The 26,558-nt window shown below is 42.3% G+C and overlaps 1 protein-coding gene across 5 annotated transcripts in view; it reads left to right on the forward strand.

Annotated features, from left to right (window-relative positions):
- The window catches only part of PLCL2 (phospholipase C like 2), a 247,619-nt gene extending 224,948 nt beyond the window's left edge, over window positions 1-22,671 (forward strand). For all 5 annotated transcript variants that reach the window (XM_039522883.1, XM_039522885.1, XM_039522884.1 and 2 more), the window contains 2 exons: window positions 5,820-5,929; window positions 21,749-22,671. In XM_039522883.1, coding sequence (XP_039378817.1) covers window positions 5,820-5,929; window positions 21,749-21,928 — 290 coding nt within the window. In that variant the 3' untranslated portion in view covers window positions 21,929-22,671. The remainder of the gene's footprint in view (window positions 1-5,819; window positions 5,930-21,748) is intronic.
- Window positions 22,672-26,558: the final 3,887 nt, after the last annotated feature.

Below are 26,558 nucleotides of genomic sequence, written 5' to 3' on the forward strand. Positions count from 1 at the left end.
ACTGAGGGCCCAGCTCTGCAGACAAGTAAGGGTGGCAATTCTATACCATGCCATTCTTTCTTCTGCACAGCTGCTGGCAGCAGCTCTGCCTGCAGAGCTGGGCTCCCAGCCAGCAGCCACCGCTGTGCAGCTGCCCAGCTCTGAAGACAGTTCCACTGCCTGCAGCTGCGCAGAAGTAAGGGTAGCAGTACTGCAACCCTCCCTACAATAACCTTGCGACCCCCCCTACAACTCCTCTTTGGGTCAGGACCCCTACAATTACAACACCATGACATTTTAGATTTAAATAGCTGAAATAATGAAATTTACAATTTTTAAAATCCTACGACTGTGAAATTGACCAAAATGGACCGTGAATTTGGTAAGTAGGGCCCTACCTATTCTGTTTAGCAGGATATCATCTTTGTAATAATTGTTTTTGATAAAGTTAACTGAGAGAAGTTTGAATGTGCACAAATTAGTCTGTTTATTATTGGTGCAGTTACAATGGTTAATATAATAAGGAACCACTAAAGAGCTTTCAGTTAGCACAGAATGTGGTAAGTTCCCTAATAATGTGGTGGGTCCATGTGAGCATATTACATCTCTGATCCAGGAACTGCACTGGCTTCTCATCTCCTTCTGAAATAATTTAAGGTGTTGGTTTTAATCTATGAGGTTTGCTATGGTTTGGGATCTAGCTATTTTATGGATTGTATGTCATTTTATGTGCTATCGTAATGACTGGGATCACTGGAGTGCTAGTTCCCTCTGGTGGTCTGCTGGAGCCACAGTTTGCACCTTCAGACGCATCATTTCAGTCAAGTATTTGATTGGCACATCACTCAGTCCAGCATCTGATTGGCTCTGCAGCAGTGCTAGGTTGCTGTTTTTAATTATTAATAATGATAGCTATCTTTCATTCTGGGAAGTGTTATACTATATTGTGAGCCATTTTAACTAATGGATTGTGGTGTTTAATTTACCAGTTAAGCCCAGATACTATGACAAGAGGTTTATAAAAAGTCATTCAGAGATAAATTGTGACAAATCCATCTGCAGATATTTGGGGGAATGCAAGGAGCCTCTCACCCAACCTTGAATGACCCACGCAAAGGCCTGTCATAGTTTTACTGCTTATTTATGTGTGTCTCCAGAGGTGCCCGTTGACTCAAGAGAGGCAGTGATGCAGTGGCCTACCAGCATGCACAGTGAGCCAGCTGCACTGAACAAAGCAGACTGCATCATTCCAAATGCACTTGGCTGCTCAGGGAGAGATTGTATTACCCTGAAACATTGTCTCTCCACATGTGACAGTTTTGCTCCATATTATCCCCTATTCTTACTCAGGCCAGTGACTAAATGTTTCAGTTTGACCCTAATTACATTGATCATGCTGAATTAGAGTTGTAGTGTGGAATGAGCTATAGCCTAAATCAAGAAAAAAAATCTTCTTTTTAGACGTAGTATAGCTTGAATTAAGTGTGGCATTTTCTCATATCTAAAAGTTTGGTTCTAGCAAAGAAAACCAGATATTCTTACTCTCTGAGAGTAACAGTGTGTTTTATATATTTTGCTGGGGGTTTTCCTTGCACAAACATAGTGAATCATTAACAGCTGAAAGTTGCTTTAGCATTCTTGGGTATCATTTGTAATCCTCATAATCTCTCAGAAACATTAGCTTGTTGTCGATTTTTGACAGCTGTCAGCAAAGCTAGAAAAGATGGGTAACTTGTGCTTTGTGGATTAGACAGATGGTATATACAGGAATACAGCTCTGAATAATCTAATAATTCAGGTTTAGTGTAGTCTAGTGTCTTATCAATCAGACAGTCCAAAATATTAATGAGCTAAGAATAATAAAAGTAATTAAACCTGCTTGAGTACTAGATTCATTTAATATATTATTGAGCTAAATTTGAACTTGCACTTGTAAAAAAAAAAAAATTATATCCTGCAAAAACAATGTTTTCTATGTCTCCAGTTAATATAGTCTATATTTAATTTTATAGATACATTTTCACTACAAGTATATATTAATTTAAGGGGTTTTTACATGATTTTGTGCAAATATGCATTTCCCATTTCATTTATTTCTGAATGAGAAGCCATGTCTTTCCTCCTTCCAGGGGTGGCTCTAGCCATTTCACCGCCCCAAGCACAGCGGCATGCCACGGGGGGTGCTCTGCCGGTCGCCGGTCCCGCGGCTCTGGTGGACCTCCCGCAGACGTGCCTGCGGATGCTCCACCGAAGCCGCGGGACCAGCGAACCCTCTGCAGGGACGCCTGCGGGAGGTCCACCGGAGCCGCCTGCCGCCCTCCCTGCCACCGGCAGAGCGCCCCCCACGGCATGCCGCCCCAAGCACGCGCTTGGCATGCTGGGGCCTGGAGCCGCCCCTGCCTTCTTCGTTCCCTTCTCTGTCTTCCCCACATCAATTTAAAGTCATTTGTCTGTTACTGTTTTGTTGGGTTTTTTTAATCAGTTGTTAGCTAGTAGTAATGCAAGAAATGGCCAGAAAGAATCACAAGCAAAACAAGCAGCCATTTGGTGCCCTGTTTACTTGGGGCTTCTGCAACTCACATAGAGCTCAATCCTGCCAAGTGCTGAACACTCTGGTCTTGAGCCAGCAACTCAGCTTTAAACATGTGAATAGGCACACTGACTTCAACGGGACTATGGCTTAAATGCTTTGCTGAATCTGGGCCATAATGCTTAGTACCTTACAAAATCATGCCTATACTGAGTTTAGTTCTCCCTCCAGCTGTGGGACTGGAGAGAGAGGCAACACCACAGCATTTTTCACACCCCTCACTATACAGCAACAGAACTGGAAATGGAGGCAATTCATGGACTCATCTTTCTCCCTTCAAACAGCTTGAGGCCCTACAAATTGTAAAGTGTGTTCCAGTCAATAGCAATGTCAATGCACAGTACTTTCAGTACTAATATAACATAGTAGTACTGTTGATAATCCACTGTGAGTTACAGAAGATTTTATATAAATGACCTTAAAATATTCTGACACAAGTTAATCCTGTGGAAAAACTAGCATCCATTACGTACATTCCGTCAGAAATATCTGCTTGTTGCAACGTTCCTAACATTTTGAAATGCACGTTTTTCCCAAGAGCAAAACATTTTTGCAAAAGCTTCAAGGACTGATTCAGACCTGAATCAAAATGAAGCTGTAAAAGACAGAACCATGGTTTGAAGATATAAAAATAATATTAATGTTAGTGCATGTTGATTCTGTAATAGGATGAAAGCAATACAGAGGACTGATTCACACAAAGTGTAAGATTAGTTACACCCTACTCCTTTCCTAGTGTATTAGCACTTCTCAAAGACCATATATGTTAAAAAAAAGCGTTGCCAGTAATTAATAGAACATTAAATTATTTAATTTTACTAGATTATTTTAAAACTTGTTATCCTATATTAATTAAGATTGGTAGTTTAGGATTGGATGTTTTTGTTTTGCCTCTTAAAAATATTTTGGGGTATATGTAGGCTGGTGCTCATGAAGGTGAGACACATCACATGGTCTTAATCCAGGTTTACTTGGCAGCTAGCATGGCTTTTCCTGAGCTGGTAGAAAGCAAACTTTGTTCATAGTCAAGTGTATTGTAAAAATTTAAGGCCATAGTTTCTGTTCTGCTGAAGCCATTCTGCAGAGCTTACATGGCACAAAATGGCAATTAAAATAGCTGAAAATAGTTAGTGGAGAATTCCCCTTGGGGAATTTTCCACCAGCTCTACCATCTCCTACGTCAGCTGCACCACTCCCATCCCAAGAGTAGGGGAATGAGGGTACTTGTCAAAGTTTTCTGGGTGTGAGCGTGCATGCATGATAGGGAGAGCGGGATGAATAAGAGCCTCACTATGCCTGACTCTCCACTGGCATAGAATCCATTGTGGGGGTGGGCAACTGAGGATTAGAGACCTGCAACCAGTTCCTTGCAGTAGCCACTGGTCAAAACATCCAAGCTCAGTCATAGTGCAGAATCAGCCCTAAAGCTACCTCCCCAATCCCCAAACATCAATCCAATCTTGAGTAAACTTGCGTGTGTTCTGAACCCCATCATTCTGAATGTATTGCATCCACACTTGCATTCCTTCCTCCTTGCTCGTCTTTGAATTTATTACTGGTGGGAAGATGGTTATGAAACGAAGAGGCAGGGCCTGTGTACCTATCGCCTGTAGAATTGGTCTGCGTTCCTTCTAAGATGCTGAATGCAGCACTGTGTGTCCAAAACTGTGGATCTGGGGAAACAACATATTTAGAGGACTCCAACGACACATAAGAAAAGTTATATTTTCATCGCTGTAGTAGGAGTTGGACATTGTAGCTGTGGGTCTACAAGTCTATCCATAGGCATATTGTTAAACTGATTGTAGATTATTTGGACAGGAAATAAATACTATGGATGAATGAATTTAATTTTTCACCTGGTTGATAATCTGTGCTGGGCAAATAGGTAATTAATGGTTTAATTCAGGCTGCACTCCAGAGACTGAGTCAGAGTTATGAGGAAGTTAATGTTTTTAAATAAAAATGATACATTAGTTTAATTCAGATAAGGAATTCACTATTTTAGTTTTCCTTGCAGTCAATTTAAAAATATAATAAATACAAAAATGACCACTTTGTCATTCAAATCAATTCATGAAGCTTTTATAAAAAATTTTTTTTTAAATGATGGCTTTGGGATTGAACCTTTTTAATGTACCTGGGTTTGATATATGACTGCATGTGACGGTTATGAACAGGTAGAACACTTAGTTTGCCCAGAACAGAAAAAGAAATCTAAACACAAAAAACATAAATCTGTAGAAACACGAGAGGTGGGGGATTAAGGAAAAATGTGTGTCTTGTTCATATCTGAATGTTATTGCATGACATTACTACAGTATTGTACATTACGGACCACATCTTCTGAGTCAGGGAATTTGGGGGTGTGGAACAGAATCCCCAACCTGAGGCTACAGAGTGGCAATGAGACAATTACTTGACATCAGTCTAGTTCAAGTATGTGTACACAAGCAGAGGAATCAAACCACTAGCTCATAGTGTAGACCTAGCCATAGATGGAGTGCCACAGAGCATAGTTCCCTGTATGCTGCTCTTCTCTTTGTGCAGCACTAGCTGCACTGCGTGGGCACATGAGGGAGCCAATTCTGTCCTTGTATGAGGAAGATATCAGTGTTTTTATTCTAATTTACCATATATGACATGAAACAACAGCAATATGGGACTAAGTTTCTTAAAGAGTAAACTTGCGTCCATTGGTATAAACAATGCTATGGTTCTGTCAAATTGTCCATTATCTAGATTTAATGCATGAAAGACCAAGATGCAAAATACATTTGTCAGAGGATAACATTTCATGAAGTTAACTGTTTCCATATTACAGCAACTCACAAAAAGTCCTTTATATATAGTATAATTAATTTGATTGCAAGTACTGTGGCGTTTTGTACAGCAAAGATGGTAATGCTTTTATATAACCCAATAATAACTTACAACATGCTACCTTTTTCTTAGAGAATAAATGTACATTGACATGTTGGTTAAGTTTGTATGACTGAAAACATGAACATTTGCCAGTATAGAATAAAAATGTGCAGATTTTTCACCTGTCCTTCAGTTTGTTTTATCATTATGATTTTATTTTCAGTCTCTCATCTTTGCCTTATTCCAATTCAGATTTATCTAAGCTTTTGACAGCAGTTCCAGGAAGCTATTTATATGAAGTGTTTCTAGAAAAATCTAATTCTACCATTATGAAAATTCAAAGTAAACACCAAGATACTAAAGTCATCTTTTTCACCCTTCACAGCAATGGAGTTCCATGAAAACCTGCACAATATAGGAGCAAAGGAAGGTTTAAAAGAAAGGAAACTACAGAAAGCAGTAGAGAGTTTTACCTGGAATATTACAATTTTAAAGGTAATGGCGCTTCACTGGTGCTGGCACTTATGTTATTTATTCCATTCACACTTGCTCTTATAATTATATTGTCTTGTGTATCAAATTAGTGGTCACTGTGTGACCTGATTTCATTTCTTTTACTATCTTTATAAATTATCTCGGGTATCCTGAAAGAGTAACAGGCTGTCAACATGAATTTAGACAAGTACACTGAATTTTATCATTGTAATTTCTTTGGGGTTTTTTGTTTGGTTTAGTTTTCAATATATTCTTTGTAAAACCTTTTAATGTTAACAGGGTCCACTGTGGTCCTGAATATACCTATAGGACAGTGATTATTGATTTCTGTGGAATAAATAGGGCTGTGAAGAGGCTATGCAGTTCAAAATCTATTCAATGATTTGAAAAGGAGAAGCAGTATTGAGATAAATGCAGATCGAGATAGGAAATAAATACAAGTGTTGATTTTTAGTAATCTATGATGAGAATAGTGTTTAAAGATATATACATAAATGTATTAATACTTCTGATTTGAGTAACTGAGTATGTTTGACTTAGAAATTCCCTCTGCTTTTTCTTAAGCACATGTTGCTTACATTTTGAGTGAACATGAAGTGATGTAGTGTAAACAGTTTTCAAGTGGACACCCTGAGACAGTTAAAATGCAGAATGGTTTTCATATTTGTCGTCTACAGTCTCTGTACAGTAGTGTAAAATAGTTTGATAGTTATCACAGCTGCCTCCCTTAACTTCTCCAATTCAGTCCTTCCAGCCTCATTTTAAACAGTTTTCTATTTAAATTTAATAAAGATTCCCTGTCCTCTGTCCATCCGAGTACCTCATCTCTACAATAAAGTGTAAAATCTATTTTAATTACAAAAATTGTTTCATTTCTTTCTCCCTCTAATGCATGCTTTTTAAACCCTATCTCTTTTAATTGTTGAAAATAAATTTTCCTTCTCAGCTTAGTTCTTCTCCCCACATTTGTGTTGTTATGCCTCTTATAGAAAAACATTACATACAAAACCATCACCCCCATGTTGTTCTCCCACACTTGCTATCCATTTCAGCTGACAGATGCTGAGCTGTGCTTTTCAGAGTATTTAAGATGGCAAAAGTCCTCTTTGAGCCCAACTCTAGGGAGAAACAAAAATAGGTTAGAGCATTCACAGGTAACAAATTCTGTTGGTAAGGTTCCAAGTTCTGTTTAAAGTTAAAGGGACCAGATTGTCCCTCAGCTTCTGCTAGATCTGGTGGATCTTGGCATCATTCCCCTGTGTCTTGGGACTGTGTGGATGCATTGGGGGATCGTAGTCCAACATTGTGGGGGGCATGAGGGGAAGGAGTTGTTATTTGCTGCACTTTTGTGTCCTGAGCATCAGAGATCATCTAGGGGGGAGGGATAGCTCAGTGGTTTGAGCATTGGCCTGCTAAACCCAGGGTTGTGAGTTCAATCCTTGAGGAGGCCACTTCGGGATCTGGGGCAAAAATTGGTCCTGCTAGTGAAGGCAGGGGGCTGGACTCGATGACCTTTCAAGATCCCTTCCAGTTCTAGGAGATTGGTATATCTCCAATTATTACCTTTGGCTATTCCTACCTAATTTAACACTGCCTGAAGCAACAATAACTTAGACCTCATGTCTGCATCCTAGTCAGAGTGTAGGGAGTATTCTGTAATTGCAGGGTCTGGTCAGTGGCATCCCCATGTCTGCAGGAGCCATGATGCTAGGGTTGGGGTTGTGGGGGAGAATAGCAGTATGGTAGACCACTCACAATACTGAAGGCCTGTCACCCTCACATGCCATGCTCTTGAGACCAACAAGGTTGGGAGGTGGCAGGCTCTTCCTTCTGAGGGGACAGAGCTCTTTAATGTTTACCTTGCTTTGTTTCCTCCCACACTGAACTCTCATCTGCAGAAGGGTACCACTTGTGCCATAGAAAATGCTATAGCAGAACAGACCAATGAGCCATCCAGTCAATATCTTGTCTCTGTGTGTGGCAAATGATGATGGAGATATGCTACACTGAAGATGTAAAACATTATTGAAAAGTGCTTTACAAATATTAGACAACCGCAGCAGCCCTTTAATTATTCTTCTTCTCTCCATTTTGCAAATGGGGAAGACGAAAGACAGATAGGTCTCTCTCTTCTTGAACTCTGGTAATCCAGGTCTCAGTCATAGACTTGAATCAGTCTCAGATACTTCAGAGTAAGGCGTAAAAAAAAATCTGATGCCCCGAAATGTGGTACTGTCAGTGATACAGTGCCATGCCATTTGAGAGAGTGCTCTATCAGAGAGGCTTAAAAATTAAAGCCAACTTTATATGGCTTGGAAAAACTATGATCAATAGGCAGGGGCGGCTCTAGCGTTTTGGCCGCCCCAAGCAGTCATGCGTGGGAGGCGCCCCGGACCTCCCGCAGGCATGACTGCGGAGGGTCCGCTGGTCCCGCATGGCTCGGCTGTACCCCCCGCGGCTGCAGACGCGGCGGCTCCGCTTGAGCTGCCGCAGTCATGCCTGCGGGAGGTCCAGCCGAGCCGCGGGACGAGCGCCCTCTCCGCAGTCATGCCTGCGGCAGGTCCGGTCATCCCGCAGGCATGACTGCGGCAGGTCCGCCGGGCAGCCTGCCGCCCCCCCTCGGCCGCAGGGGACGCCCCCTAGATTTGGCCGCCCTAGGCACCAGCTTGTTTTGCTGGTGCCTAGAGCCGCCCCTGTCAATAGGGCAACTGACTGAAGTACATAACGTCTTAAATAGAGACTGTTTCAACCCAGGTGGTTCTTCTTGAACAAAGAGGATTAGATGAGAGCACACATGCAAAGTAAAATTAAATATATTCAGAACAGATTACGCAGCATTTTCTTTTATTCAGCAGCACATTTTTATTCAGAAAAAGAAAAAAAGTATATGTTAAATCCAATCCAATAATAGGCCACAACATAAGAAAGCTAAAGTGTTACCTTCGACTATTGTCTATATGTATAGGGGAGCTCCGATTTACTCCTCATTTTTAGTGAGTACACCTTTTCAAACAATAGCAAAGTACTATCAGTTGCTAGTAGTTAGAGATAGAAAATATATTAATATGTCATTGAGTTAATTCTCCTGAAAAGCCAAGATATTGCCCCTCATTCCAGACTTCTCTTACCCAAAAGACCCCTTGGTGTCTCTACACATAAATAGGAGGCCTCTACAGAGAAGAGAACAAAAAAATAAAACAGGAAAAATAGCTCTCAAATCACAGAAAAACATCAGTTGGTTACAGAAATACATGAAAATACTTTATCTTATAGCAGAGGAGTCAAGCATATCATTAAATATTACAATGTGATCAGAAGAGAAATATCAAAATAGAAAAATACTAGAGGAAAAAGGTACAGCTAAGTAGGGCTCAGTATGCTGGGGACCAAGATATGGCCAACATGTGGCTGACTACAATTGTTTATAGTGTTTTCATAATATTAAAGAAGGTTCTAGGATTTTTCAAATTTAAATATTTCATCTGTTTAGGAACAGACTAATTTAGTGACCTCAGTGTTTTCCATACATAGAGTCGTCCTTTTCACCTGCCTCCATCAAAAGGATGAGGGATCTCTAAGCTAATAGCAGTATAGACAACAATTATTCTAGGTCTTGGTTATTTTAGTTGCAAGTTGTACACCTCACAACAGTGTGAACCAAGGCTGCCAAGACTGTCAAAAGTGACTAGTGAGTCCTTTTTTGGGTGCCTAGGTGGAAACACTTTAGAGGTAGGGGTTTAATTTTCAGAGGAGAGGTGCTCAGAACATAGTTAAATTTAAATTGTTTCAAAATGAGCACCCAGAATCTCTAGACACTTCTGAAAAATTAGACCTTAGGCACATTTACAGCTAGAATTTGGTCAGCGCATGCCAAATTTTGAATAGCTGAACAAAGACCATATAAAGTGTGTTTGTTCTGCCTGAAAAAGTTGTGGGGCTGAGACACAGAACTTTCAGGCACAAGCAGACTGGTTGTCTGAGCAGCCAGACACCAGGCTCATTTTTCCAAGGTTCCAACAATCATGATCTGTTGATTCAACCTCACACAGGGATTCAGCCCACCCAGTTTCCTTTGCATTAAGTGTGTTGGGTGTAATCCTGACCCAATTAAAGTCAATGGCAAAGTTTCCATTGACTTACTGGGCACAGCATTTAACCACTTGAGTGTCACATCGGATGCAGGATTTGGATTTATATGCATGCATTTCCTTGAAAAACTTTTAGAACACTAACCCGTTTTGTACACAGTTTATCCAGTATAAATCTGGTGTATTGGGATATATAGGAATTATTCATGCTGGTGTAAAATATATCCCGACAGGTAGTTTGTATTGCATTTCTATTAATGACACAGGGAAGCATTTTTGGCTTCTAGCACAACTGATTCCCAGGCCTCCAGCAGGTACATATTCATTCAGCTCCTTTTCCCATTGATCCATGAATTAAAGTTTTGTGGTGAGAGCAGAGCTGCTTGGAATTTGATATATATCCACTCTATAATACTTAATTGAAGAACAGTGAAATAATTAGTATTTAAATCTCTAGGTAGTCTTGTGAAATGTGGTAATATATTTTTATTATTTGAAAAGTTTTGGTGTTTAAATTAAAAAGTAAAAAAAAAAGGAAGTTAGAGATTTTAAACTTCTGAGTGCATTCACTGTCTACTAGCTTCAACCTCCTCCCACCCCTCTCCAAAGAAAAACTTTTAAGAACCATCACAGTTCAAATATTAGCATTTTCTTTAAACCTCTAGACATGTCAAGTACGAATGTCAATTCTTTTGCCCAAACTGGAACACAGGATAGAATGTGGATAATTATTTCTTCCTCTAAAGAAGAATTTTATGTTATACGAGCATAATGAGCTTGTGTTGTGAAGGGTACAATATTGTGGAACCCCTCAAAATAATTTAAGAAATAACACATGTGGGTATCTTCGTGAAAAAACCACTGAACATTATTAAAGGTGAAGAGACCCGGGTGCTCACTGACTGTGGAGGTGCAGCAAGACACTATATGTACGTCCTTTGTTTTCATACGGTGGTAAATGAAAAGACAAGTCCACTTTCTTAAAAGTGACCTGCAAATAATTTTTAAAAGTCCAGCTACTTTGTTTGGGACACTAGCAATTAATTCTAAATATACACCAAGATAGGCACTGACCGCATAATTAATTTTAAATCTACTATTCTTGTTTTGCATATCGCTGCCATACAAACTTGTTTGTGTGGGTTTCTAGTTTTTTATATTTATTGTGTACTACACAGGAACATTGCAAAATCTGCCCCTTCCACCACTACCATATATTAAAAAAGCATTTTCTAATTATTCATCCTAATGAGAAGTTTGAAAAACAATTGACATTCTTATGAACTTTCAAACCAATAGATATTCCTACCAACTGCAGAAACTTTATATATAATAATAATAAATAATAATAATAATGTGTATAAATCACCTTTTATCAGAGGATATTAAAGTTCTTTGCCATTATTACTTCACACTTACAATCTTTCTGTGAGGTGTTACCTTTTTTAAAAAAAGATTGACCTTTCTATTTGTATATTATATTTATAATATAGATATTTTAACTGGTTTAATGCCACTGAAGTTTGATGTTGTTTTCTTCACCTCTGCGGGCAGGGTCATTAGGTAAAATTTTAATTCACTCTTAGAAGTACTCTGATTTCAGACTAAATGGAGTTTTAATAGTGACTGCAGTGCATGTATTGTGAGCTAAAGAAAAAGTGTGAGCTGTGGTCATGAAGTTGTATATTGTGACTTTGTATTAGGAAGGAACTAACTACATGTAGTTCAACGTGTTGAGTGTAATGGTCAAAGTACTAAATCAGAAATTTAGGGTCTGATAGGGACAGTTGAGACTAAAGCAGGTGCAGGGAGTTCCTTTCAGCACACCCACTAATTGCAGTGTCCATGCCTGTAGACGGGCCAGACTCACCCCTGCGGCGCTTCCTGCTGGTGACTCCGGAAATTAGCTCGTTCCAGCGCTGGAGTGCCCTCTGCAGGCTGGTGAGCCACCTGTCCTTAGGCCCCCGTGTCCCTCCCTGGACCCGGTGCCCTTTTATATGGGGTGCTGCCCCCTAGCAGTAACCCCCTTTCTCTCAGGGCTTCCCCTCCTCAGGGAACCCTCACCCTCTATCCCCACCTTGCCTCAGTGTATGGCTACTGCCAGTCGTTGTCTAGCCCCACATCCTGGGGCAGACTGCAGCATCAGCCAACTCATCACTGGCAAGGAGGGTTTGGACCTGCTGCCTTGGCCTATCCCTGGGCTGCCCTCTGCAACCCCCAGTACCTGTTAGCCCTCTGCTAGGCCGCAGCCTGGGGCTTTCCAGGCTAGAGCTCCCCAGCTCCTCAGCCTGTCCCCAGCCCTGCTTCTCTCAGGTATCCAGTCTCAAGCTCGCTGCAGCTAGGCCCCTCTCTCTCTGAAGGCAGAGAGAGACTGTCTTTTTTTTGGGCTTCTGGCTTCCCTGGCCTTCTTATAGGGGCCAGCTGTGGCCTGATTGGGGTGTGGCCCAGCTGCAGCCACTTCCCCAATCAGCCCAGCTTTTAGAGCAGCAGCTCTCAAGCCCTGCCAGGCAGCTTTTAAACCCCTCAGGGCAGGAGCAGGGGTCCACCCTGCTACAATGTCCCATAATGTATGTGTGGGTATGATCAGTACTCCGTCCACTCCTCTGGGGAAAGCACATCTTAAATATTAAGAACCATTGCTGTGGACTGTCCCTCCAGCCGTTGCAGTATAGATATACCTTTTGAGGCTATCTTTATGCATCAGGAAGGAAAAATAAACAATACAAGTTCATTTTATTTGCTCTGTATTTCCCCATGGCTATTTGAAATCAGCCTACTTCTTTTAAGCAAAAAGCATAACCTCTTATAATAAAGCAAAGTCATGTTAATCTGAACAACACTACAAAAATATCCTCATGCTGAAAACCAAGAGTCAAGCTCAGCTCCTTCATAAGGAAAGGTCAGGAATGTAATACGCAGCTGATGTAATTTCTAAACAAATTACCGTATATACTCGATCATAAGACGGTTCGTTTATAAGCCAACCCCCCAAGATGGATGAGTAAAAATGGAAAAATTTTTATAAGCCATTCACAAGCTGACCCTATAATTCAAGGGTCAGCAAACTTTGGCTCCTGGGCCATCAGGATAAGCCGCTGGTGGGCCAAGATGGTTTGTTTACCTCGAGCATCTGCAGGCATGGAGGTAAACCTAAGTAAATTTAAGTGTCCCGGCAAAGTGATGGGCCGGGACAGCAGCTGGTGGGGAAATTTTGGGGGGCGGAGGAGTTGGGAGTCAGGGGAGTAACCCCTGTGACCACCCCCCCACATAACCCCACCTCTAGCCTGGGACCCCACACTCTCCCCATCCCATCCCTTCCCACCTTATCTGGGGAGGGTCAAGGGAGGATGTCTCTGAGCTGGCTGGAGCTGCTCCAGCAGCCTGGGCAGCAAGGCCGCAGCCTGCTCTGGCGGGCCAGACCGGGCGGCGCGGCCGCAGCATGTTCCAGTGGGCTGGGCTGGGTGTCGTGGCCGCAGCGTGCTGTGGCACCCGGGTGGCGCAGCCGCATGTTCCAATGGCACCTACACCAACCATTTCTGATTCAGAGCAAAGGGGTGTCCTCATACGAAGTCACATCAGCACAGGTAACTGATGGTTTGATGCTTTTTCTCTCCGATGGCCTACAACTGTGGAGTTTACCATCAATTCCATGCCTTCCACCTCATAATCACCCCAACGTAAAATAGACAATGATGATTATTTGGAGATGGCCCCTAAGTGGCCTAAACTCTACCGTCTTGTTGGAAAGTAGGACATTTAAGAACCTGCACCCAGCTATGTACAAGAAGCAGCACAAATACCTGCACTAGAGAAAAGATGCACAGTGTAACCAATACATATACAAGTCAAGATGAACTGAATTTTATCGAGATGCCAGTGCCAATCCTTTTCTTATTCAAATACTGCTGCCCTTTAGACAGATTACAGTGGAGCACCCCGTTGAGCCAGCCAATCTGGTGGCTCAGTGCTGGTCTATGACCACCGCATTGTGGTGTCTGCCCTCCCATTTCTTTAAATTCCTATTTCCTTTTTAATTTCTGGCCAACAAGTAATTTTAAAAGTAAAATATACAGTAATAATAGTAACAGATACAGTAGAATCTGTGACAAAAAAAATCAAGCTTCAGTACAGGATACAGAGTAAAGAAAATGTAAAACTGTTGAGACATTCTACTTGTTATTGTGTCACATTGGATCAAAGCCAACATCTCATTTCACAGATGTAGAGGAGATGATAAACCCAAAACCCTTTCCTTTTTTAATTACCTTTCAGTTTCTATTCAGATCTGACATTACAGCTCATACCTGAAAATATCAAAGTGAAGCATGAGCTTTTCCATGCTGATGAAGTTGCTCTTCTAGGGTAGAATTCAGGCAAATGAGAACTTACATTCATTAAGGAAATTTAATTGATACTGCATATTAACTCATGTCCTCGTTTTTTAACAGTTTATAAATGAATATCAGTGTTGAAGTTTGATGTCTTTTAAAGCAATTACTACATAACGGGCCAAAAAGCAATACTCTACTGAATTCATTTTGTGAAGTATTAACATTTGTTAATACAGTAGATGCTCATTTGCAGCAACACCTTCTAAGAGCAACCACCACTTATGAACAACATGAATGTCTACTGTACAATATTCTCCCAGTTATGCCAGTAACATGCATTTTGTTCAGATAATCGGGAGTTCTGATGATGAAGAAGGCAGGAGCCCTTCAGCAGGGGGTGGCTTCACCAACAGCTGGGGGTTCATCATTGTCCTCCTCACAGTCCTGGTTGGAGATCTCTGCTGTCCCTTCTCGCTCACTCCTATGACAGCAGAGCTGCAGAGGGCTCCATGTGCTGCTGCTGAGCTGGTGACAGTCAATGCCTGCAGGCACAAGGTGTGAGGGTGAAGCTGCGGTCCTGACAAGGCAGAGAAGCGACACCCCCCTCCCCGACCAGTGTCTGCAGCGATTGAGTGTCCACAGCCCTGCAGAAGTGAAGGGAGCCCTCTGCAGCTCCTCTGTCACAGCCCCACGCACTTACTCTCTGTGACAGTGGGGACTGAAGAGGGCTCCCTGCACTGCCACAGGAGCCATTCAGCATCAGGGTGGCCTCCCCACGGCCAGGTGGTCATCCTCCTGGCCATGGGTCCTGGCTGGGGTGGGGAGGTTGCTCTTTTAACCGAACCTCCACATTATCCAAATCCCTTCCTTGTTCCCCAGCATGAGATACATGCTGTAGAGGCAGATATCTCATCTATCTCATGATGAGGAATTCTGATAATAAGAAGTTCAGATAACAGTGTTTTGGGTTAGCAGGTGTATTCTGTACATGAACTAGACTATTGTGCTTTATTCTGTTGTTCCTTTTTTTAGTGGACAGCAGTGGTTACAGTCCAGAATGGCAGCTTCATCGCAATGCAAACCCCTTACTGTTCCCATTCCCAGATTGGTTCCCACCCATGTCAGATTTGGTGGTAGCATATCTTGGTTATGTGGACAGTTTTCTAATGGAGACTAGATTCAGATAATTAAGCTCATTTCACTTTTGACCTAACCCAGATTTGAAGGCAAGTCTTCAGAGGTGAAAGGCTGGTAGAACTAACATCGCCATAGAGCCAACAAACAGCATCTGGGTTTAGTTTTGGAATTGGTTCAGGCTCCAGGATTGAGTTGCCTTTAAAGATCAGGTTACTGTTGGGGTAGCTGATCGCTTTGTTTCCTTGAATGTTGTTTTCCTTTGACTTATTCGGGATTATGGTGTCTGCATATCACTCTTGTTTGAGCCATCGGTTAGGTTTGCATTCATTTTGGAAGGCATGGGTTTGGCATACATCTTGGTCTTGCAGCATAGATTTTCAGAGCATGGGGTGTGACTGTCCATGATGAAGGGTGAATGGCCCACAATTTCAATGCATACATATATTCCAGTTGGCAATCAATTGTATATAATAGTACTTGGCTTTGTGAATCAGGATCAAATAGTGTGTTAAGAAACTGGGGTCTTCTGTAACAACAAATAAGGAGTTGAGGATCGGTTTTGCATGTCCTAGTAGTTCCTCATTTAGAGGGCTTATAGGATTGGGCTTTTGTCTAGTCGTTGAGACATTTAACCTGTAACAAATGAATTACTGTATTAGGCCAACTGTTGAGTTCTAAATTGAGAAGGCAAATCTTTGAATCTGTACAAAGGAGCTTTTTAGTTTAATTTTATTAAAGTCCGTGTTACTGTGTTTTGCTGTTACTTCAGTAAGTGCTGTAGCTGAGATTGCATGACTCTTTCCATTCTGTCACACCATTCCCCCCCTTTTCAGTCATTAAGAATTTTTTGAAACTTTTACCTTTTGGGAGACTTTTTTTTTGAAGCTTTGCCACTTCCTGATTACAATTTGTTTGGAAAGTTTTAGGAATAGTTCTGCCTATATCTGTTTCTCAAACTGGGGGTTCCAACCCAAAAGGAGATTGCAAAGCTATTGTAAGGGGGTTGCGAGATCACAAAAAATATTTCTGGGAGAGGGGGGTAGGGGTGGGTACAGCAGTCGCCGCTCTCCGGCCACCCAAGGCTGAAGGCAGTGCCAACGCCAGCAGTAGCTCAGAAGTAAGAGTGGCAATACCACAAGTATGTTCCTATGAGTATGTTTAGTAATTTGCTATTGCCTTTTTTGTGGGGGGAAGGTTATCACAGCCTGAAATATTTTCAAAGGGGGCCCCAACAAAATAAATTAGAGAGCCTCTGGCCTATATGAATGAAATACCAATGGGGAAAGATACACTTTACCCAAGCACTGGTAGCAAAGTCAGCACTGTCATGAGGGGTAGGCATGGTCAAGAGTTCAACTCCAGCACTGATTGGATCAGCTACCCCGGAATGCATGTACCACCAACAGCCAGATTTATCAAGATCTTCCAATCCGATAAGAACTGGAGTATTCGCTCCTTTCAACCTAACTCACCCTGACTGTGCTGAAACTCTTGAATGTGGCATCAAGAACCTCAGCGCAGTTGCCAGCAACATCCAGATCTGCGGCATCTGTGATGGATCTAGAGCAGGGGTAGCCAATCTGTGGCTCCAGAGCCACATGCGGCTCTTCAGAAGTTAATATGTGGCTCCTTGTATAGGCACCAACTCCGGGGCTGGAGCTACAGGCGCCAACTTTCCAATGTGCCAGGGGGTGCTCACTGCTCTGCCATAGGCCCTGCCCCCACTCCATCCCTTCCCCTGAGCCTGCCGTGCCCTCGCTTCTCCCTCCAGAGCCTCCTGCATGCCACAAAACAGCTTATCAGGAGGTGCGGGGAGGGAGAGAGGGGAAGGTGGGAAGCAGATGGGAGGCTGCTGACATATTACTGTGGTTCTTTGGCAATGTACAATGGTAAATTCTGGCTCCTTCTCCGGCTCAGGTTGGCCACCCGTGATCTAGAGTATTCAGTCTCCTCAGCATCCTCAGTTACCTTGGGTGATGATCACAAGTATGATCATGTGTACTCACTGAGAGCATTACCACTACCCTTTACCTCCTTAGGAATTCCAGGGTCCCTCATCACTCCCAGGAACATGCTTCCTCACACCAGGACCTCAAGGCCCATACTTCTGTGGCCCTGTTGGGCACCTTGGTCATCTCGTGGGAAACAAGACTACTCAGACTGACCATACATGCTTAAGGCTCCTTCATTCATTTTTTCAGCAAGTCAAGCAGCGCCCGAACTCCCACCAACTCAGGTCTCTCGTAGTCATGAGGAGGAGCAAGAGGAAACAAGCCCTTCCTCCATTAGATTCCTCAAGACCAGTTGCTTTGTCATCATCTCTGGGTGAAGCAGTGTTGCTCTTCAGGACCCCACAACTGGATGACTTTAAGGCAGTGGCTCTCAAACTTTTGTACTGGTGACCCCTTTCACACAGCAAGCCTCCGAGTATGACCCCCCCCTTACAAATTAAAAACACTTTTTAATGTTTTAACACTATTATAAATGCTGGAGGGGAAGCGGGGTTTGGGGTGAAGGGTGACCGCTCACAACCCCCCACATAATAACCCCCTAAGGGGTCCCAACCTCCAATTTGAGAACCCCTGCTTTAAGGAGTTCCAAGACCTCTGGAAAAAAACAACAGCACTCCAGCTACCATTGGAGGAGGTGCAGGAGCCCACCCACAAGCTAGTGAATATTTTGCAATCTACTGCTCTGGAATGATAGCCTGGCCTATAAATGAGGCAATAATGGATTCAGCCCAATCACTATAGCGGACCCCAGCTACAATTGCCATCACATCCAGGAAGGTGGACAGAAAATATAAATTTCCACCTGGAGATGTGGAATATTTTACAGCCACCCTGGTTATCATGGTGGCCAACAAGAAGGCAAGACAGAACAGAGCATTGCTGAGGGAAAAGAAACCGAAGAGGCTATATTTATTTGTCAAGAAAGGCTATTATTTGGCTTATTTTGACTTACCAACTATCAAGTTGTTTTTTGGGGGACAAGAGGAGTTCGATGGAGTCCTGTGTTATACAAGAAGTCAGATTAGATGGTTACAATGGTCTTCTCTGGCCTTGGAATTGATTAATCTTTGAATTTTTTTTTAAAGTCTTGCTTCCTTTTTTTGAATATCCCCAAAACCAAAATGGCAGGGCTCAAAGAAAGGAAATGTGTCACTGTAATAGCCCTTACCAAGGAACGGTGCCTTGTATTGTTCTGGGGTGAATTAGTTTGAAAGAATGATGAACCTTTGAAAATTGGTCCTGTGGAAAAACAGTATGTGATCATGTAATTAAAGACTGTGTCTCACTGCCTCTCCACTGGGGGAAAATTAATTCTGGCATTTCCTAACACTGAAGTGCTTTACTTTGCAACCTCAGTAGTGGACTTTTAACAGAGTTTGTGTGTAATTTCCTAGGTTTTTAAACAAACAAACCGGGAGGGGGGAAATTCCATCCTGTGGCATCATATTGACAACCCCATGGTTCATCAGCAGGGTTGGAATCTTTAGAGCCATTGCACTGACCTCTGCCACTTGAGTTAATGGAGTACTGAGTCTCACTATCCCTTTGCTGTCAGCAACTATGTATGAAACCCAATGGGAAAAGAGTGCCATTCACCCCGCACCCCACTGCTAGTCCATACAGAGAATGACAATCTCCTGTTGCTATCTGTTAATCTTGGGTTCCATTTCAGGCTCTGGATGGGAGGGTGCTCTAGTGGGCACAGACTCTTCTGCCTATTTCTCCCCCTCTCTCTGCCCTGACGACCCATTCTGCACCATTCCCTTCAACTTGTCCCAGTCCTGTCTCTTCTCCATCCCTGGTTCCTTGCCCCAGTACTGTTGTTCTTAACTTACCCAGGCCCAGTCTCCCTGCCTAACCCCTGCTAGTCTCCCCAGCCATGGTCACTGTCCTAGACCCAGTCTCTCCTTTTCTCCCCTCTCCCCCACCATTTCCAGTCCCAGTCTTCTTGCCCAGCCACTCTCAGTTCTCGTCTCTTGGGTCCTTCTCCCATCCATCCCACTCTTCTTCTGCAGGCTTGTCATTCAGTGTCAGTCACTCTGTCCACTCCAGCTCCCAGTCAGTCCCTGTTCTCTCCCGGCACCCTAGCTCTTTCTCAGCTCTCCCCAGTAGGTTTTAGTCCTGGTCTTCTTGTCCAGTCAGTCCCAGTTGTCCCCAGCTCCTTGTCTGATTTCAATGTTCTCCCCGTAAGCTATCTCCCAGCCTCCCTGAATTTCTCTCACCATCTCCCAGTGTTCTCTTCCAAACAGTCCTAGCCAGTCTCCTTGTCCAGTCACACCCAGTCCCCACTCCCAGTTCCAGATTCTCTCCTCCCTCCTCCTCCCCCCGCCACCGGTCCAGCTCTTGTTCCCTCTACATTTGAATCAGACAGCTTCCTCCCTCACGTGGCCTGGGCAGAGGCATGGGCATTAATAGCACAGGAGAGACCATCTCCCTACTCGTAGTTCTAGGGCCCAGCCCAAAGTAACAGGGAGCAACCATTACAGAGAAAGTCAGGCTTCACACTTGTAGCCCTAGGCTGGATAGAACATGCACAACCATATGCAGGCGCATGCTCCCTGAGGACAGACTCTGGAAATTTAGCTGCTTAAATTGATGAAATCTCTACTGAGCATGTGCAAACTTCAATTTATCAAAGGCTTATCACTTGGCCAAACAAGCATATTTTTACATCACAAGGCACATCCCTAATACAAAGGCCACCCCCCTGCCAAATTACAAGTCCTTGCTTTAAAATATCGAACACTAGAGCCATTCAAATAAAAGGTCTCAAGGATTTTTTAATGGACAGAAAACCCCACTTTTTTCTGTAATCTTGTTATTGGAAATGGCTGAATATTTTATGCTGAAATTTTTCAGAAAAAAAAAATCAGCTTGAGGCTGAGGCAGTATGGAAAATTTCAGCCCAAACAGTTAAAGATTCACATAGTTGTAAGCAACAGAGTCTCATAATGGGGAGTGTCAGGCAAGCTTAATTGTAGGCCGAGCCACCAGTACAACCTATAATAAACAGCCTGGTTAAAGTTCTAAAACTGCATTCTAACTAATCCACATAACAACTTATGCTAGAAACAGATGCACTCTCGCTATGACTCACTTATTCTACCGGAATGTTTTAAATTAACTTTCTTGGTTGTCATGTTTGAAGAAAAAAAAGATGTCCTGGTTTCCTTTAACAGATGAAAGAATCAGAATGTTATTGAAGCCAGTGCCGCAGTGGCTGAACTTTCTGTTACTTGTCTCCCCATAGGTGGAACATGCATTGCCAATTGCAATTTCAAGGAGGACTTTTTTTTTTGTATACAACAATGTTTTCCATTTGTGTGACTCAAACAGACATAATTTGGTACATTCTGATTCCATATGAAAATATTTTTCATCAGTTGTAAGTGTCAGTACCGTAACATTCTTTAGCAAGTTCTATACTGATCTGGTATGCTTATTCAGAGCTGGCTTATCCTGTTTTACTTCTGCGAGCAAAGAGCAGCCCTCCAGAGAGGAGCCTCTCTACACAGGTTCTGGGAAGTCTTCTATGTGCAGTGACTCAGGGAAGAGGCTGTTCTCTGTAGCATGGTCAGCCTATGGATTCCTGCATGTAAATAGCATATGGAGGAGTTGGTGTTTGTAGCAGCATTGCCTCGTGGTGGTTCACCTCTTTGGCTCTTCCTGAGCACAACTGCAAGTAGGGAGAGCCTAGCTAATGACAGCATGACTCCACCAAGGGAAGGGAGGGAGGGATAGCCATTCCTGTTCTAGGCCTGTCCTTTCTCCGAGCTTCTCCTTAAGCTCCGCCTAGTACAGCAGGACAAATACAATTCCTTGGAAGCATCATCAATGTAACCCAGCTGAGTTTTCAGTCCTCTCTGCCCCTCTCACAAGGGCTTTCTCTGACACCCGCCCTTATTTAGGTTTATCACCAGGCTACTGTTGAGTGAAGAGACTTGCTGGTAAACAAAAAAGAAAAGCATGTAACTGCTCTGTGAGGTGTACAAATGAATCCCCACATCTGTCTGCATTAATAAACAGCATGTGTTAAAAACTGTAGCAGATTCCGTTACTGAAAGCTGTTGGGTAGCGAGGGTTTCTGTTCTTTTGTTTATACATCCAGTTGGCTCCAGAGAAAGCAAGCAGCATGGCTTCTTACGAACGCATAGTAATCTGTTTTTTATCTTCATGAGTAGGGCAACTGTACAATAAATCTGAAAAGAATCCGATTTTTGACTGTATGTTCTAACTGTACTTTTCTTACAGGGACAAGCTGATCTTCTAAAATATGCTAAAAATGAGACATTGGAGAATCTGAAACAAATCCATTATGCCGCTCTTTCATGTGGACTCAATAAACCAGGCACTGAAAATGCAGAAGTCTCAAAGCCCCGTCGAAGCCTGGAGGCCATACCTGAAAAGTCAAGTGATGAAATTGGAGAATGAGGGAACTTTCTGCTCATAATTCTGGAGTTTATAACTCTGCAACCAATTGTAGCTGCACAGGACATTTGCTTTGCACTTAATATTGAAAACTATATTTGGAGTTTTTAAAGCACAACTGGAAAAGCTAATTACAATCTATTAAAACTGTGAACGTACTTTGCAATTCTGCGTGTGACGGCAATGAAATTGTTTAACATGGAAATTATCTTGCTGGCCAAAATGTATATGTGTAAAATATATCATAATTCAGTAAAGTGTGCTGAAAAGGGAAGGTGGATTCATAGATGGACTGTGACTGTGCTTGATTTTCAAAATAATTAGGTGTGCAATTCCTTGATTTTTGTGCAAAATTCAGTAATTGTTTGTAATACATGGGTATGCAATTGTGCACCTAACTTATGAAAATCAGGTCAATAAAATGAATTATACATTCTCTAAAAAATGTGGATTTTATTTTAGACACTTGAGGGTATTTGGGTTTGAAGGGGAATATTTTTTTTCTTGTTGAGCCATAAGTAAAAAGGAGAATGTAACTAGACAGTGCTCACTGACACTTCAGTGCACTATAGGAGAGCCATTGCGTGAAAGGAAAATGTGCAATCAGTCTGATATAGCCTAGGCCTAAAGACGATACATACCTATGAACTTCAGCAAATGTGTACAGCTAATGTAAAAGTGACCAAACTGCGAGTAAAGTGTTATAAATAATTTTTCATTCTGTGAAGTGACGTGTTCACATTAAAAGCAAGTTTTGTGATATCACTCCCATGCAAGTAAATCTTTTAACTAAACTTTAACTTTATTTTTCAGTTTAAAAATATTTTCTTCCATACACAATAGGTGATAAAGGTACAGTAGCTAATGTACTCTTAAAGTTATTATACAAACTTAGAGCCATCTATTAGGGCTTCTGATTTAAGTGCAGTGTATCATCACACAGTGCATTATATTCAAAGAAAAATAAGATTAAAATGCAGCTTCTATTCAGCAGGGGGGATTTTATTGAATCCTTGAGTGGCACTTTACACCAGACAGAGGTTTCACTTATACCAAACCAAGGCCCTGATTCTGCAATGAAAGCTGTATGAGTGGACCTCTTCATCTACACAGAATCTTGATGACTTTAATGGAGCTCTCCCTAGAGGCAGCAATCCGCCTACATGGATCTGATTACATTCTTTAGTCATTAAAGAAGTTGAACGCACCCTAAGCAGAACCCTTTGAAGTTGCTTTTCTAAATGACATTCTGTACAGATTAGGAGCTGATTGTAGCAGGTGCTGCTCACTCAACTCCCAGTAAGAAGATCATATACTGCAAGCCCAAAATATTATACTCCTACTTAGGCAAAACTTCCATTGACTGCCATATAAAGATGTGAAATATGGCCCATAGTCACCATTGCTCTTTAAGTGATCTTTCCCAAGGCTGTCAGCTGTGAGATCCCCGATTCCATGTGAAATTGATAGGAAGCAAACAGCATTCTTAGTAGTAGTTAATACAAAATTAGTCTGCATAGGCCAAATGCATCCCTGATGTATTTTTCACAAACTAAATGGGAATGAGGAATGAACTGGGCTACAAATGTACAAGGGCAATTTCACTGTAAACAAATATTTATCAGAAACTTCAATAACCTAGTTGCAGTGAGTGTTTACTGACAACTTTTGATTTAAGCAGAAAGCCAATTGTTTTCTAAAGCTATCTGGAAAACATCACTATAATGTGTATTGTCCTTAAATATGACCACAAGTCAACAAAGCTCCAACAGGAATCCTGGCCAGCATCACTTTGCACCACCGACAGTATGGCAGATTATAACATACCATAAATGAGACTGTTTCTTAAACTACATATAATCAGAATTCTGGCTCAGGTACTCATTCCATTTACACATTTCTCTAAGGCACGTTAATCCCTGATCTCCTTCAAGGATGTAAGATTTGCCTAAAATATTGTTTGTTTGTTCAAAAGGCAAGCAACCTAAAAAGAAAGGAAAAAAGGCAGTATACTGCATGAGTTAAATCTGACCTATGAGTAATTTTAAATATTGAAACCAAAAGTACATGGGACTGCAACTAATCATGACTCCATGCTCACTAGATGTACAGTTACCCAACACAAACAAAACTAGCATTTTCAAAAATGACTCTATTATGATGCCTTTATCTCATGTAGGCTTAAATCGTGCTTAGGGAAAGCAGAAAAGCACAATTAAAAATAAAATGTATTCATTCAACCTAAAAAACCCCACCACTCAAAACACTAACATTTTACATTCTAATATTGCTTTCTGTTGCTTTGAATGGAAACCATCCATGCATTATTCATACATGGCCAGAGTTGTATCTAATAGGTCTTAAAATGAGCTTATAAAACACATCAAACAATGAGAGGGACTTGGACATCCAGAAGGCGTATGCATCTTGCATTTTAGAAGAACAACGTATTTACACTTGAAATTATGCTAGGGGTAATCCAGGCATTGTAAATTCAAGACCAAAGTTGTCAATGAGGTTCTTTCAATTATGTTTCCTTAACAAGGCATCCTTGTATCCATAATGCAAGTTATTTTATTTGCTACTCCATTTTTAACACTGTTTATTTTCAGGTTATAAATGAAGACCATGTTTGCTGGTTGTTTTCTAGATATTCAATACAAAACAAAACCAACCACAGTTGGTTTCAACTTTATATCCTTTGTTTTCACTGTACATATGTTTAAAGGGTCCCAAAAAATGAATATAGGTTTTCATCAAATTGCCTTTTTTTGCCTTGGCTCAGCCCTGGTAAGAAATAGTCAATGTTACGATAGAGAGACGAGTGCCATTTGAAAGAAAATGCACACATGAATTATTTGTCATTTAAATATTGACCCTGTGCTCTGCTCTGTACACAAGACAAAGGATGCAACAGTCCTGGCCCAGGAAAGGTACCAAGCTAAACTGGAACTTCCATCTTCAGTTGCACTCAGAAAGCACTGAGGGCAGGTGAGGAGGACGGGTTGTAAAGAGCCCCTTGTGGACACCTGATCGTGGAGCCTTCCATGGGCCATTTCAGTCATTCCAGCATAGTTTAGAGCAGCCTCAAGTTTCCCTGGAGTACAGCATGCTCTGGCCATGCCCTACCCTCCAGATGGTGGGCCGGTATAGGAGCAAACTAGTTCAACTTCACACCATCCTAGAAATCCCCTAACAAATGGGGGAAAACTGTCAGTTTTAAGTTCTTTCCTGCCACCCCTCCTCTCCCCCCCCCCCCCCCCGTTTCATAAAGGGTCCAAAATGGAGTTCAGGTTTGAGTTCTACAGCTGAAATCCTGGCCCCAAAGACTGCAAGAGGGCCAGGATTTCATGCCAAGAGTACAAGTTCCCCCATTTCTCTCTTATTTATCCTCCTACTCGCAATGCCTTGTTTTGCCCCCTTAGAAGCTCACCAATCCTGCCATCCTAAGTAGTACGCATAATAATGTATGGATCAGGCCTTTCAGCAATAGTTACATGCTGTGTATAAATAATTTTGATAACACTCCATGGCTGGTTACCATACCATTCTTTTTTCCTGTTTTGATGCCGAAGCAGAAGAAAGATGTCAGACCTGCCAGCATGAAAAATGGAAGTGCTTTTGAGATGACTAAAAATGCATCTACAATCTACTAATCAAATGAAACAATCTGTAAAGAGCCAGCCCAATGCGCTCGCAGTTCAGAAATTTCCATTTGTACAACTCGCCTGTTTCCACGGTGTGAACGTTATTTTATTAACAATACTGCTTTCGCCTTGCCGCCTGCAGAGATTGTGATGTAGCTCCCAGCAACTCTTACGTGATCTGCGCGTTTTAAAGGCAAGCTGTCATCCAAACCTTACCCCTATGAAAACATGGCTCAAAATGTTGTGAAGAGCATTTTATGCTGGAGTTTAGTTCATCTAGATTCTAAACTGGGCTAAAGTGCAACTAGCCTTATGGCTACACAGTATCCATACAGTGAGCTAGCCAGTCATAGTACTATGCTCCGCAGCTAGGGTTGCCTTGCGATTTGCTATTAAAGCAGGACTAAGGGTGTATTGACATTGGGAATAAGGCTGCAGTAGCTAACATGTACTGGCTACTCCACACCAGCTCCCGGGGGGGGGGGGGGAGGGAGGGGTTTCCCCATCCCCCAACCCGAGCAAACATACTCCTGCTAGCTCTTATCAAGCTACTTGCCAAAAACAGCAGTGTAGCACAAACAGCATGGGCCAGTGCACATTCCTGCCCAAGACGTGCTAGGTTTGTTCTTAGGGTGGTTACCCTGTGCTGCTGCTTGCCAGTGCCATGATGCCTACACTACTATTTTTAGCACACTAGCTTGATCAGTGCTAGCAGGATTATGGGGGTGGGTGATTCTCAGCTCATGTTCCCATTAGTCATTACAAGTTGTCTGTTCTCAGTAAGGAAATGCTTTCAACTGTCAGCTCCTGCTGGCTACTTCTCCTTTCAGATGCTGCTACACCTCCCTCTCTGATGCCCCAGCTCTGCTCCATACCGAGCCCCTAAGGGGACCAAGGAGCCAGACTGGGCAGCAGCCCAGGTGTTCTGAGAGCACAAAGACTGGGCATGGAAACAGGGGCGGCTCTAGGCACCAGCAAAACAAGCT

This window comes from Mauremys reevesii, linkage group 2, assembly GCF_016161935.1.
Source record: "Mauremys reevesii isolate NIE-2019 linkage group 2, ASM1616193v1, whole genome shotgun sequence".
Taxonomy (NCBI): domain Eukaryota; kingdom Metazoa; phylum Chordata; order Testudines; family Geoemydidae; genus Mauremys; species Mauremys reevesii.